Genomic DNA, 14,687 nt, shown 5'->3' with positions numbered 1-14,687 from the left:
TTCCTGTGCTACTGCCAGTGTAACTACCGCCCCTCGCCCCTCTTCCCAGCGCAAAGCACAAGTGACTCGGAAAAAAAGTGCAAGAGAGAGGGTGAGAGAAAGAAAAGAAAAAAAACCCCACGGCTCGCGTCGTTCACATCAACGAACCGGCTCTAAGAGCCATTTCGTTCGCGACCGACACATCACTAGTCTGTTTCTTTAATGGCCCAAAGCTGAGCACCACTTGTACTATAGCCACTTGGTAAATATTTACCTTCTCTTTTTAGTTTAACAAACTTAAAACTCCACAGGTTTTTAGAAATAAAGGGCAGCCAACCGGACTTTGTACTCAATGAAAAATGTGCAATTTAGAAAAGACAGGGGGGAAATGAGAGAAAGAGAGACTGAATAATGTGTCTATTGGAAATGTGCCAATAAGAAAATGTATGAATAGGTAATCCACTTCCAGATTTTTTTTGATGGATGGGGCACTTTTATTTCTCTCTTGACTCATTCGCTGCAGGAATCTCCAATCAGGCTGAACTTATCAAGCGTGAAAAACCATGTGAAAGAGAGGCTGACAGAGACAGAAGAAAACAAGAAGGTTCTTTCTCTTTTTCCTACTTGGAAAGCTCATTATTCCTCAAGCTTCCCTCGTCTGAAAAGCGACCCCCTCCTTTACCTAACTTCACTTTTTTTTTTTTTAGTCCCCGCCTCACCTCCCCACAAGCCCACACTATATGAGTGACTAGCTAGTTTTTCTTCTACTCCAGCACCACCTCCATTCTCTCACTGGCTCTTTCATTCCCTCAATCCCACCACTCCTCCCTCCTTTCCTTTTTCCTCCCCTCTCCTTTTTCTCCCTGTTTCTTTTCATTGTTGGTTGTTCACGCCAGCCAGCTGAAAGCCAAAGAGCTCCTCTGTCCGTCTCCCACTGATCAAGCTTTAAGACAACTTTCCTCAGAGAAACTGAGACTTTACTCCAAAGGAAGCATTCACTTGAGTCTAAAGGTACAGAAACAACTTCTACTTTTAGTATTTTATACCAGTTTATGTGTTTGCAGATACATTTACCCATCTAACCAGAAGCTGTGTTTGTGTGTGTGGATGTGTGGGAAACTGTACACGTGTTGAGGCTAGTGTGCATAAGAGGAAGTTTGCAGCCCTTTGCATAGCAGCACATGGGCTTGTCATAAGAAAGCATGTCTCCAAGGAAGGGTTAAAATATTTTCTTGTGGGATGGTGCTGCTAAATTATTGCTGTCATCTGTCAGAAGTTGCAATGGGATATTGTAATTTTTCAGTCTCACTTAAATGTATTTGTTCATCTGCTGTAGTAGTTTCAAACTATGATAGAGTCACTAACCTCTGTTATCTGATTCAACTAACCGCATGACTGTCTAATCTTAATAGCTGGGTAACTTTTAAAATATTATCTTCCCTCTCAACCAGGCAATTCCAAAGGAGAAGGCGTGACAGAGAAGATCAACGGATCAAGTGAATCATCAGCACCTTTAAGGTGTTCCTGTCACAGCTGAGTGGAGTTCAGGTTTTCCCACATTCATAACAGATCTAAAGATTTCACTCGCAGCTATGACTCAAAGCAACGGTGAGAACCAGCAGAAGACCCGGAGTGGTCTCAAACAAATCCGAGCCGGAATCCAGTCCCGATCAGTAAAAGCCAGACAGAAGGTGGAGAACATGACAAAAGACGATGTGAAGGGATTTTTTACCAGAAATGCCTTTGTGATTCTCACTGTTGCTGCAGTTATTATTGGTAAGTGGGGGAGGATTTATTTTTTACTTCAGGCATGTTTTACATGAAGAATAAATCAGTTCATTAAAAACTGAAGATTACTGGAGTACACCACATAGCCCTCCTCTCTTCAAACTTGTAGAGTGCAGCACATTCTAAGCGTCATGCAAATAATCCATGAATTTGCAACCAACAGCTCCACGCTGTACTAAAAAAGGAGGACGAATAAACACAAACTCTCCAAATGAGAGAATACAGGGAACGTAAATTAACTTCTTAACTGGCCTTTGGCATCAAGCCAAAGGTCAGCTCAGTGCTCTAACCTCTGACTCTTACTCAGTAGGATGTAAGCCGGGCCTGCCTGCTGCCTGGACATCTGCAGCCCTGCTAGAATTACACCATGCCACAACAAACACATTTGATTGATTGTTAAACTCCGGATACTCCTCACTTCAGGCTGCAGGGTCAGCCACCTGGGCTTGTCTGCGGATTACTGATGGAGTGAACAAACAGCTCATTGAAGACACAGACTTCACTGAAACCGAAGATGAAAACAGACATTTTAACAAGAAAATCTCATTTTAAAAATCAATTAAAGCAGGAGTCGCAACCATTGCGCAACTACTGGTGTTTTGAAGAGTCTAAACGGCACATCAAGTGCTTTTCACTTTCAACACTATAGCACCACCTACTTAGATTATCTTTTTTTGAAAGTAGTCACAAGCATTATAGCCTACTAATAATTTTAACTCATATTAAGGATGTATTCATTCCTGTGTTGGAGTTAAATCTAGGACTCTACTAAGCTCATGTTGTCATGTCAACTTAAAATGGTCACATTAAGTTTCTGCTTTGCTTCTGCTTCACACTGCAGGTATAATCCTGGGATTTGCCCTTCGGCCATATAACATGTCTTACCGTGAAATTAAATTCTTCTCTTTTCCTGGAGAACTGCTGATGCGAATGCTTCAGATGCTGGTGCTGCCCCTGCTGGTTTCCAGTCTCATTACAGGTATGGGCATCAAAACATTTTTAGAGCAATGAGGACACTAAAAGATACAGATGCATCTCCATGAAAAATACATAGACTACTCGCTGTCAGAACCTTGTTTTATTCTTGTTTTAGTCACAAGTACATCAGATTAGGAGGTCAGGGAACTAACCCCCATCAACAACAACAATAAAAATAGTCAAGTTTTAAGGGTTACTTTAAATCGTGAATGATGACTTAGAAAAAATGTCTCAAATAGAAATGATTTAGTTACTCTATGAGTAACTGCGTCATAAAGTTAAATACATCTGACACACCCAAGGCCACATTTTTAATCTATTATTAAGGTAAGTAACTTGTAGTCATTGTCTATTTCTGGCTTACCTCTCAGAAACGTACACTTGTATCGAACAACAATATACCCAGCACTTTACTCCCAATATCATAAATACATAATACTACCCTTTGTCTTAGCCACACATCCACAGCAGTAATTCAGAGTGCCTACTCAGTATGTCTCCACAGCTTTCTTCAGATTTTGTAATACAGTATCTAGTGTAGAAATGGCCTTCTAATGTGTACTCTGAGTTCTGCTATCCTGTTGTGGAAGTGCTGCAACACATCAGTTTTCACATACGAAAAAAGAGCACATGACTCTGTTTTTATGGGATTTTATGTATGTGGATGTCTTAAAACTCGTCCGTGTTTATTTTAAGAAGCTGATAGTGTTGTTTGCTGTTTTGTGGCTTGCTGACCAAAATAACCCTCATGAGTGGCAGAGTGTGTTCACCTAGTGGTGCCTGTTTCTTTTAGGCCTCACGGTAGATGTGTTTAGAATGACCTCATAAGAGAGAGAGAGAGACTCAATCACATGCTTGATCATTGTAGTAATGCTCTAATCTTGCAACAGCATGTCCACAGCAGTCACAGTACATTTTATTTTATTTGAAGCCATTCAGAATTAGTTTATGCAGCTCGTGTAAATTTTGTCCAAATATTGCAGAACAATAACAAAACAAAAACAAATGACATAAAGTTTTCAAGTGTTTAATGCAAGTCAGACACACGCGAGTACTCGATTGTAGCAAGTGTAAGAATGAATAAAGTTATGGAACGTGTAAATTTCCAAAATACGAGTCAACAGCATTGACGAAATAGATAGGAGGGCCTAACGCCCAGTCATTGAGCACTGATTGGAGGGGATCGGAGGGGCCAGTCTCCTGAAGGGATGACATAGACAATTGTCCGATAATAACCTTCTTTGTGCTTCAGCAGGGCGTAACAACAGCATCCTCTGACATCATGTCACATGACCAACAGCATGTGGTAATCAAAAAAAAGAAAAAGGATTCTGCCTTAGTCACAAACTAATGCAAGTTATTAGACGCTATTCAGAACCAGAAACAGTCAAACACTACACTGCTGCACGTAGCCGATGCTGTAACAGCAAACATCATCGGCATGAAGAGATAAATAGTAGCACATGGAAAACAAACAGTATAACAATAATATGCAGAAATCTGATTATTGTAAGTTAAAAAACAACTATCACTTCATTCATACGTTTTAAATACAAATACTTTGTTTAAAAATAGACTTTCATGCATGTTCATAAAACCAGAGGTTTTTTTCTCATCTGTTTTTGTCTCTTGATCATTCAGGTATCTTTATTATTTTAATGGGGTAAAGTTATTGCATTACAAGTTCTTTTAGAACACAGTTAAAAGGTGTCCTACTCTAGTTGAGCTAAATGTAACATATATTTCATCAAGTATTTTCATTATGTTCTATAGGACTGATTGCTTTGCATACTATCATGACTTTGAGAATAACATATTATAGAGCACGGGAGCCTCACAGTCATGAGTTGTCTTTTGCAAACCTGTAGCCCTGTGCAATATGACTGTCACGCTCCTAAGACTGGGTAGAAAAGGATTTGGCTCTGAATTGATCTCTTCTAAAAGTGAAGTAGAACTCCAAATCAGTTTAAAGACCTCAAAGGTCTTTTAAACAAAACACAGAGGAGAAAGGACAGGCAGGAAGGAGAAGGCTTATCAGAGAAAATGTTTTTTAATCATAGAATAAGAAAGAGAGAATACAGAGAATGTTTCTTTTTTTCAAAATTATATTTCATTCAGTTTTTCTCTCTCTCTATAGCTCTCTTTTACACGTACTCCTTCACTCGCCCACTCACATAAACTAACCTCTCAATCCATATTGTCCTCAGGCATTTCATTGTGAGACCCAACTCCACCACAGAACCTTTATACAGCCAAGAATGGGCTGGATAGGAACAAGAGACACGGGCAGTAAAAAAAAATGATGTGAAGGGATCATGAGAGGGAAGTCAGAGGAGGTTTCTGGAAGAGGAACATAAATCAAATCTTTCGAAGTGTGATTTTACAAGGAAATAAAGTCCAAGAGTACCATTGCAGGTCTCATAAGAATGTTCTGCAGCATCATTTTCCTCCTCTGTGCTGTCCTGCATGCACATAAGAATTTTAGCTACATGGAATAAGAGGCATTGAAAGGTACACGATCTCATCAGCTAAGCTGCAAGTTTAAAAACACCAATCTAAATATGAAGTGCCCCTTTCTACAAACCTACAGTCATTATGTCTATTTGCAGTTACTGCACTAAAAGTAAGTTGTTGGTATTTGTAGTTATACCCACTAAGGTGCAGAGGTATTGACTGACCATAAACTGACAGGTAAAGAATTGCTAGAACCCTGGAGTTTGTCTTTGCATTAAGGGCCGACCTCTTGGAATTGCAATGTCCTGCATTTCAACTTCCTCCCCAAGGCAGGCCTACTTTTGTATTTGATGAACATTGCCCATATGAAAAAAGAAGGTCATTGTCCTTCCTCTCCCTCAATCTTTCGTTCTTTTGAAAAGATGGAATTGGTACGGCTGTATCCGCTGTTGCCTGGACAACAGGCTGGAGATCATTGTGTGCGTCTGGGACTAACTAAGTCAACAAGTTTTCCCAGGGCTGTCAGAAAGGGAATTGGGGGAAAGCAAGAGAAGGGGGTTGATTGGGAGGGAAAGGGTGGCAATGAAAGAGGATTGAAGCAATAAGATCAGTCTCCCCTGAAAAAAAGGAAAAAAAGGGAGAGGGGTGAGGTGAGATGTGGGTTTGGAAAGAAGGGAAAGCAGGGGAGGTGTACTGGGGGACACTCTGAAATAAGGGGTCATGATGGAGGGGTGGCAGAGAAAGGAGGCGAAGAATTTGGGAGAAGAGAACGAGGAAGGGGAACGGTGAGGAGGGAAGGAAGAGGATCAAAAAGAATCGGATAAAAGCTCAAGTCTGGCCATGTTAAGACAAGAGGTACAGAGAGGGCCAAAGCAGGGGCAATAGCTACACCCACCCACCCACGGACAAACAGAGACACACACTCACAATTGTGCTCTTTGTCTGAATGCCAACTGACATAATCCATTTGCTGGCATCTCACCGTAACCTTAAACATCACAACTAAATACCAAATGACAACCTTTAACCCAGCCTTGATCTATACCCAGTATTAACCTGACCCCTATGACCAAGTCTTAGCCCTCAATATAACTTTCAAGGCTGTGTCATTAAATGAGGACAGACCAAAATGCCTTCACCTCCAATTAAAACTCAAACTGGTTCTCACACACACACTGTGGTATAGACAGTATCAAAGTGAGACATGCGAAAGAAACACATACATCTCCCATCACACAAAGCTTTCTTTGCCTTCCTCAGCTCTGAATAAAGATAATGGCCATAATAGGACCTGACACTTTAAAAATACAACACCACTATCGCGCCCATTGAAGCGCCTTGTCAGTTTCTAAATCCAGCTCTCTGAATGGCTGTATTTCTTCTTGCTGCCATTATCCCTACAAAGTCTGTTTAATGCTATTAGAACTGTGGAGGACAGTTTAGCCTCCAGGCGCTGTGACTCCCTCACAAAGTCTTTCCGGCGGCCGTTAAACCTCATTTATTCTGCAGCATCAATTTCTTTCTGAGAACCAGATATTTCTTTTAAAGTTTCTTTCTGAAGCTAAAAATAATTTTGTTTATTTGCTTTTATTGTAATTTTAGTGTCGGCGTATCAAGCTCTATAAAATTTATAGCCTATAAATGTAAGTGCTAATATTACATTTAAATAGCAGAGGTACCTGTCTGGTTGTCATGCCAACATAGCTGGTGGAGGTATTACACCTTTATGCTGGGTAGTACATACCATAAAACAGAAAAGAAGAAGAAGAAAATAACACAGTAACTTGCTGATTTTTATGGCAGTAACTAGCTACACACACACACACACACACATACACAGCACACAAACCTTGAGCTGACGTTAGACTGCTTATCTGCAACCAACATCTCTACACAGTGTGTACACAGCAAACTAATGTTCGCGAGGACATGTAGAACTTTTTAGCGATAAAGAGAGTTCACGGAACGACGCCAGCTCTAGTTTTTAATTCAACTGCCAATTCATTTTTGCAGAGTTTATCCCCCAAATTTTAATTTGCAACTTGGAAAGTATGTGCAGTTTTGCGTATTACAATTTTCCCCTCTGTGTGCTTTAGGTGTTGTTTTTCCATCAGGAAAGGTCAGTCAGATTGTGTTTCTTGCCACTTTTTGTTGTCACAGATAGTAATTCAGATAATCCAGGTGGAGACATTTGATCTATAATTACAGCCTCATTTCCCAAGCTAACCGTATGCTCACAGGGATAGACTTTAGTGATGCATCAATAAAAATCCCTGGGCAGGATTACTGCATTATTCTTTTAATAGAAACCATCATAAAAACAGGAACATGCTCTATCTTTACAAACTTCACTGTAGTATTATTGCACCCTATTTAAAAAATAACCACATTCTTTTTATTCTACTATATACATAAAGAAATAATGAAATATTACAGTCACGAACTCTGCGGTGACTAATTTACATCATGCCCAACACAACCTTTATGGCACCGTTTCTTCATTAGTATATAGGAGTTATTACAGCATGAGTCACTCCATGCTTCTTCCAAAAGTACAGCTGTCAGTGAATGTGTTTATTTATTTTTAAAACTCTGCTCATATGTTTATGATTTGTCATTTTGCAGGTATTGCTGCTCTGGACAGCCGTGCTTCTGGTAAAATGGGAATAAGAGCAGTTGTCTATTACACCACTACAACCATCATCGCTGTTTTCATCGGTATTGTCATGGTGCTCATTATTCACCCTGGAAAAGGATCAAAGGATGAGTTCTCCAAGCAGCAGCAGATAGAGCAGGTCAGCGCTGCTGATGCCTTTCTGGATCTTATCAGGTATACCTTTATGCATTCTGACCAAACAAGCGTTCTCACAAGATCACTCCAGTACAATGACCGAATCAGCAAAAATGAGGATTCATAGTCCCTTACTAATTGCCCTTTTGATATAGGTCACTGAGATGGAGGTGTTCAACCTGGGAGAAGGATTTTTAAGTTTTTTATCTTTTAATGCTGCAAAATGCACTGCAAAATCACACAGTGGTCTTAATATTCTATACAATTCCTTTTTGATTGTTTGATTGTTTTTTTTGTTTTTTTTATCAATATGCATTTGTAGTTTGTAATTTATTCATTCTAATTTTTAAATGTACTGATTTTGTTGTGTTTTGCAGGAACATGTTTCCACCTAACCTCGTGGAGGCTTGCACCAAACAGGTAATTTTTCCTCCACACATTTCCCGTTTTCTTCTACACTTACAGAAAATTGATTATCTCACAAAGATGTCTCACATCTGTACCTGAGTGCACAGTTAGCATTGTTTACAAACTCACAGTTAGTAATCCTTTTCATATTGCCATTGTCATTTCTGACCTATGCTGCCAAAATAAACAGTGGAGTTAAATTCCACGATTAACTCCTTTGGTAGCATCCTTATAAAAACACATTAGACATGCTTTATTTATCTCAGTCTTTGGTAAGGTGTGCATTGCAAAACGTTATTAAAATAGACAAAAAGTATTTTGGGACAGTGATGGCACATCCAGCAAGCCATTCAAACACATCTCCACACAACACATGTTATCCTATTGTGACTTTTGCTTCCTCATTTGAACACAATTTAGGTACGCTGAGATGTGTTTGTGGGTTGTTATATTTTGTGAACATTTGTGAAGGTTGCTTTTTTTTTTTCTAGAGTTGATTCCACTCGCTATTTTAGTGAGGTCTGCAAAGATCTTGTCTTGCAGAACCTACACAGAGGACCTGAGGTCAGTCTGCTGGTCTGACCTTGGGACCTCTGCTCTGGCATCTCTGGCATCTCCGCCATCTGATCTTATATTTGCTCTGGCATCTTCTATCTGGGCGGTCTGAAGGATCAGACAGATGTGTTCCCTTATAGGTCATTCCATCTCAAATAAGCAAATTGTTAGAACATTTCTATTCTACCCTCTTTTATTTGCATAAAAATGTTATTGTCCAAAGTTCGAATATAATGAGTTCTGTGACATTTTATTGTCATAAATCAAACACTTTAGAAAAGATATTTTTTGAAAATGGTCAGTCAAGCCACTTCAGGCCATTTTCTTTGCACATTGAATCTGAGGAAATGTTTGAGTTAAAGATAAAAGCCTGAAATTTTCACTTGTCTTTCTTATCATCAAAATGAATCCAGCTCTATAATTTGGGTAGATGCATCAGAAAATGTCTGATAACCAGAAGCTTGAAAAAATTCAAGCCTGTTAAGTCTAATATTTGTGCATGTGCTAATAAAAAAACACTGTAAAAGACCATTAGTGACATTTCTGAATCTTGAAAAGTATTTGATATATAAAACGAAACTTTCACAGCAATAATTGTATATGTCGAGAACAAGTCCCATGTTGATTTGAGCTGGCCTGACCCTTCATCTGTCTTGACTGACCCCACTCATCTTAAAGGAAAAGTAAACCTAAGAAAGAATGTTAAAGACTATTGGTGTTAGGGTACATCAGAACTGGATGGCTTGCATTTGCTGTTGTTTCTCTACATTTTATCTAGAACAAATTTATCTAGATTTATTAAGATGCCAGGATCATCTGGCATCTTATTCCAGTGAAAACTTGCTGACGTCACACAGACACAGAATTCTTATCCAAATGCTCATTTTTAAGTTGTATATTACACATCAGTTTCATAGTAATCTTTAACGCTATCTTTAAGCTAAGCCATTTTTTTCTTTTTAATTATTTTTAATTACTTTGCCCAGATATTTAGAAACTACTGTTTGAGAGCTGTCTTCTTTCTTTGCTAAATTCCAGTTCAAGACACAATACGCCAAGCGAGTAGTCCATGTGACGATGACTATAAACGACACGTTAGTCGCACCCAATAGCAGCCAACAAATAGAGGAGATGATCCCTGTGCCAGGATCGGTAAATGGAATCAATGCACTCGGGCTGGTGGTGTTCTCCATATGCTTTGGTCTCATCATCGGGAACATGAGAGAACAGGGACAACCACTAAGGGACTTCTTTGACTGCCTGAACGAGGCCATCATGAGGCTGGTTGCCATAATAATGTGGTAAGTACCACAAAGGATGGTTATTGGATGGATGAATGATGTGTTTAGCTTACAAATTCATAACAGCCATCTTTCTTCAGGTATGCCCCCATTGGTATCTTGTTCCTGATTGCTGGTAAGATTGTGGAGATGGATGACATTTCGGCTATGGGTGGCCAGCTGGGAATGTATACAGTGACAGTCATTTGCGGGCTGCTCATCCACGCCATTTTTGTCCTGCCCACTCTCTACTTCGTCATCACCAGGAAGAACCCCTTTGTCTTCATTAGTGGCCTGTTGCAGGCGCTCATCACTGCTCTAGGAACATCATCCAGGTAAAGAAGCATCATCCAAAAGCCTTTTAATATTATTCACTTTTGTGTTGTTTTAGTGATCTGGAAAGAGATTTTACACGTGTGACACTAATGTCTGTGCTGTTCCCAAATGAGTTGAAAACAAACTGCAATAACTTTTATTAACATGTCAATCAGCAAAATAAATTGTCAGATTAATAATATTAATAAATTAATTATTACACCACCGTCTCTTGCTCTTTCTGTCGTCTTGCAGCTCTGCCACATTGCCTATCACCTTCAAATGCCTGGAGGAAAACAACAAGGTGGACAAACGCGTGACCCGCTTTGTGCTCCCCGTTGGTGCCACCATAAACATGGACGGCACTGCTCTGTATGAAGCCCTGGCAGCTATTTTTATCGCTCAGGTCAATGACTATCAACTTAACTTTGGACAGATTCTCACCATCAGGTATGTGCTGTACACTGCACTCTTTTATCAGATTTGTTTTGTCACAATTTCCCTTAGATTTTGTGTGCATTTACGCATGGTGTTTCTTTGCCACCAATTAGTTGGAGAGGAATAAATAAGTAGTATTGTAGCCAAGGGAATACATTTAAGTCACCCTCTTCAGTGTTATTACCATAGAATGACTTAATATGGGGACAGAAATTGAATTTCCAGGTAATTCGCTCCATCTGCCTTTATTTGTTTTAGTATCACAGCTACTGCAGCCAGTATTGGAGCAGCTGGAATCCCTCAGGCAGGACTGGTCACCATGGTGATAGTGCTAACATCTGTAGGCCTTCCCACAGATGACATCACACTGATCATTGCCGTTGATTGGTTCCTGTAAGTATTGGCTTTATATTGCTACAAAAAAACACACACACACAAAAAAAAAGCTAATGTTCTTCTGTGCAGTCAGTAAAAAAGGGAGACTAAGCCAGGCTTTTTCACAATTTAGCTGTGAAACTGCATCACTCACTGTACAAACTGGAAATAGTTTGGTATGAGGGAGGAACGGGGAGGATTTAATTTTGAGAAAATAAAATGTAGTGCTGCTGTGTGGTATGAATTCAATCAATTTGGACCTAGTAGAAATATCTGTTGTGCCTTGCACTCTTGATTAGAAGATAAGAGGACAGCTTCCAGAGACACTCCTTTCACATTCCACGATACGTAATCCATCTGGATTTGATTCAATCCACAACTATCTCCTGCGCTAGCCCCTTCTTCCTCCCATCTACTGGCTGTGTACATTCAGTCTGAGGATAGCCTGAAACAGTTCTAAAATCACGCTTACAATTTTCTAATTAAATTTATTTTTATGAACACATGTCGGTGTGCTTTTTTTTGTTAAGTTTAGCATCTTTTGTCCTGTCTTGCTTTGGTTTGTTCTCTTTTGTTTCATGTCTAACCTCCTGTTGTCACCTGTCTTTCATTAGGGACCGGTTGCGCACCACTACTAATGTCCTTGGGGACTCCATTGGTGCAGGCATAGTGGAACATCTGTCTCGCCATGAGTTGCAGAATACTGACCCCGAGGTGGGCAACTCAGTGGTGGAGGAGTCAGAGAAGAAGCCATACCAGCTCATCAACCAGGAGAATGAGTACGAAAATGAGCATCCTGTCAGCAATGAGACCAAGATGTAAAGACAGGGTTAAATTTGCTGCACTGCTTTGAACCACATTTTCAACTCTCAAAGTCCTTTTGACTTCTAAAGTTTTCATCTGATGAGATCGTATGATTAAAGTGATTTACAGCTAGAATCTATTTCAGCCAAGTGAGTTTCACTAATGTGTGAGGCTTCTCTCACATCCCACACACTTGAAGTGATTAGTAGCTTTGTGCTATTCCTAACAGTACTATATGTTATGCCAGAGGGTGGCAGCTGTTTACTATTAAGAATGAAAACAGAGCCCAGTGGTCCATGGCGTGCATGTTATCCAACTTCTCCCAGAACTGTGATGACTAACCTTACCCACTAGAGGCCAGTATTGCTGTATCGGGAAAGCAGCCCACTTGCACACATTTTCTGGCTTTAATTGTTTTTCATTGGTTATGTTTATGAGAAATGTTGTTAAGTGGTAGTAAAAATCTATCAGGAGACTTCATGCACATGGACTAAATGGCCAACATTTTTCAGCCTATATGGAGGAAAAAGTGCTACTACAACTTCTGTACAGTCATTTGTGACTTTATTTTTTATGATCATTGTACAGATATCAGCTGAATGAATGATATATTTACAAAAAGTCTTTTATCCCTTAACTATCCAAAGCAGTATGTGCTGTCAGGCAAACAAAGCTCTCTCTCTTTCTCTCTATAACTATCACCTCAATCACTATAATCATAAATAGTGACATACCAAAACTACTAACTCATGTTTTCTCTCTTTAAATCTGCTCAGCTGCAGATTCGAACTTTAAGTCCTTTAAGATTTTTTTTAAACCAAAAAAGGAGTCTGTAATCCAAATTTCTCTATAGCTTAACAGCAACCAACAAAACATGGTGCTGTTTCAATATAAAGACAGTAATAATGTGGTGACTGTAAGGTGGCGCCTTCAGACTGAAAAATAATTGCCTGGAAAAAAAGAGTTAAATGATAGGTTGGATGTTAAATTTTCATATTTTTCTAGAAACATTATGGTGGATTTTTCTGAATTCAGTTTGGCGTAGAAAGTACAATTTTATGTGTACACTTCTTTGATTTAGATAGAGATCTAACAGATTTTACATCAGAGCCTTTTAGTTTAATGCTTAGCTTTACATTTGAACTAATTCAATATAAAGGACATATAGAATGCATAGCAGATTCTTTGTATAGAAGATCCATCTGAATATAATGTAATTGTATAGGGAAATGTAGATAAATGTGTATATTAATTGTAGCTTAAAATGGCAAAAGGTTACTTGAGGATTGTAAATGTAAAGACGCTCTTACCAAACTAACATTTCCTCTAGTTCCTCTTTACAAATGCAAACGGTGCCGGATTAAAGGACCAAATGTTTCTCTTTACACACTTGAGGAAAATGAATAGATCGTTTGTTTACAGTTCCTGGTGTCTCTCTTGATATGATTTTCTCATTAATTCACAGGTACGCATACACACACATGAACAGGAAATAATGAGAGTTGTAGTTTTATCTTGCATGATTATTTTGTTTTTGTTTTGCTTTTTTGAATAAAAAAAAATAAAATCTTTGGTTGTGTGTTTATTGTTTGATCATGATTATCAGAAATGTGAAATAATCAGTGAATTCTTAGCTTTTGGAAATCGCATATAAATTGAATAAATCTTTGAAATCCACTTTTAGCAGTTGTGAACATACTGTCAGGAATGCATTCATTCAAGGTTATAGGAGGAAGAAAGCAGACCTTGATTCAGTTCTTTATACATTACATAAATTAAAATAAAACATTTAATCCTGGGCAGGTCTTAAAATAAGGCAAATAAAAGTTCAGATGAATTACTAAACATGGCATATCAGATAGTGTCATTATTTATGTAAGAAAAAGATTTGGTCAAAAGGCAGAAATGGAGTATAAAAAAGGAATTATTAGGGTAAGTAGCAGCAAGGAGCTGCTAATCGAATGAACTTGAATAATCTGTCATCAGCAAGTGTGAGGACCCCTATAACAGCAGGTTTTGGCAGTTTGCTGGTCTGAAGCATTCAGGTGTGTTTACACAGTGCCCAAGAAGAAAGCCATCAGCAATGATCTTCGAGTAGAAATTGCAGCTGCCCATCACTCTAGGAAGAGTCTTAAGGTCATTTTCCAAAAATGTCCCTTCTTCTACAGTAAAAAAGATTATTCACAAGTGAAAAAGACAGGTGTAAATGTTCAAAAGAGTGGACATCCAACCAAATTCACATCACGTGGGACTGTACAGTGCTCAGTGAAACGGCAACAAAACAAAAACAACAACAACAACAAACGTACATTTCAGACTCCGCAGGTCTCAGTTAGCATGTTCAAGTTCATGACAGCACATTTTGAAAAAGATTGAACACGTATGACTCATTTGGTAGGTTTGACAGGAGAAAGCCTCTTCTCTCTAAAAAGAAAGTGGCAGCACATCTAAGGTTGCATCTGAATAAACCATAAAACCTCTGGAATGTCCTTTGTACAGATGAGATCAAAGTGGAGATGTTT

General features: G+C 39.0%; 1 protein-coding gene across 1 annotated transcript; it reads left to right on the top strand.

Annotated features, from left to right (window-relative positions):
• The first annotated feature begins 771 nt into the window (after positions 1–771).
• Positions 772–13,736, top strand: slc1a3a (solute carrier family 1 member 3a). Its single transcript, XM_080893247.1, has 10 exons — positions 772–990; positions 1,431–1,755; positions 2,609–2,746; positions 7,825–8,029; positions 8,368–8,410; positions 9,992–10,254; positions 10,335–10,568; positions 10,804–10,998; positions 11,245–11,379; positions 11,976–13,736. The coding sequence occupies exons 2-10, from the start codon at positions 1,572–1,574 to the stop codon at positions 12,181–12,183; spliced, it is 1,605 nt and encodes a 534-aa protein (XP_080749373.1). The 5' UTR covers positions 772–990; positions 1,431–1,571; the 3' UTR covers positions 12,184–13,736.
• The last annotated feature ends 951 nt before the right edge of the window (positions 13,737–14,687 follow it).

Source organism: Rhamphochromis sp. 'chilingali', assembly GCF_963969265.1.
Source record: "Rhamphochromis sp. 'chilingali' genome assembly, chromosome: 10".
Classification (NCBI taxonomy): Eukaryota; Metazoa; Chordata; class Actinopteri; order Cichliformes; family Cichlidae; genus Rhamphochromis; species Rhamphochromis sp. 'chilingali'.
The sequence above is the reverse complement of the archived record's forward strand: the minus strand, read 5'-3'. Positions and strand labels throughout refer to the sequence as shown.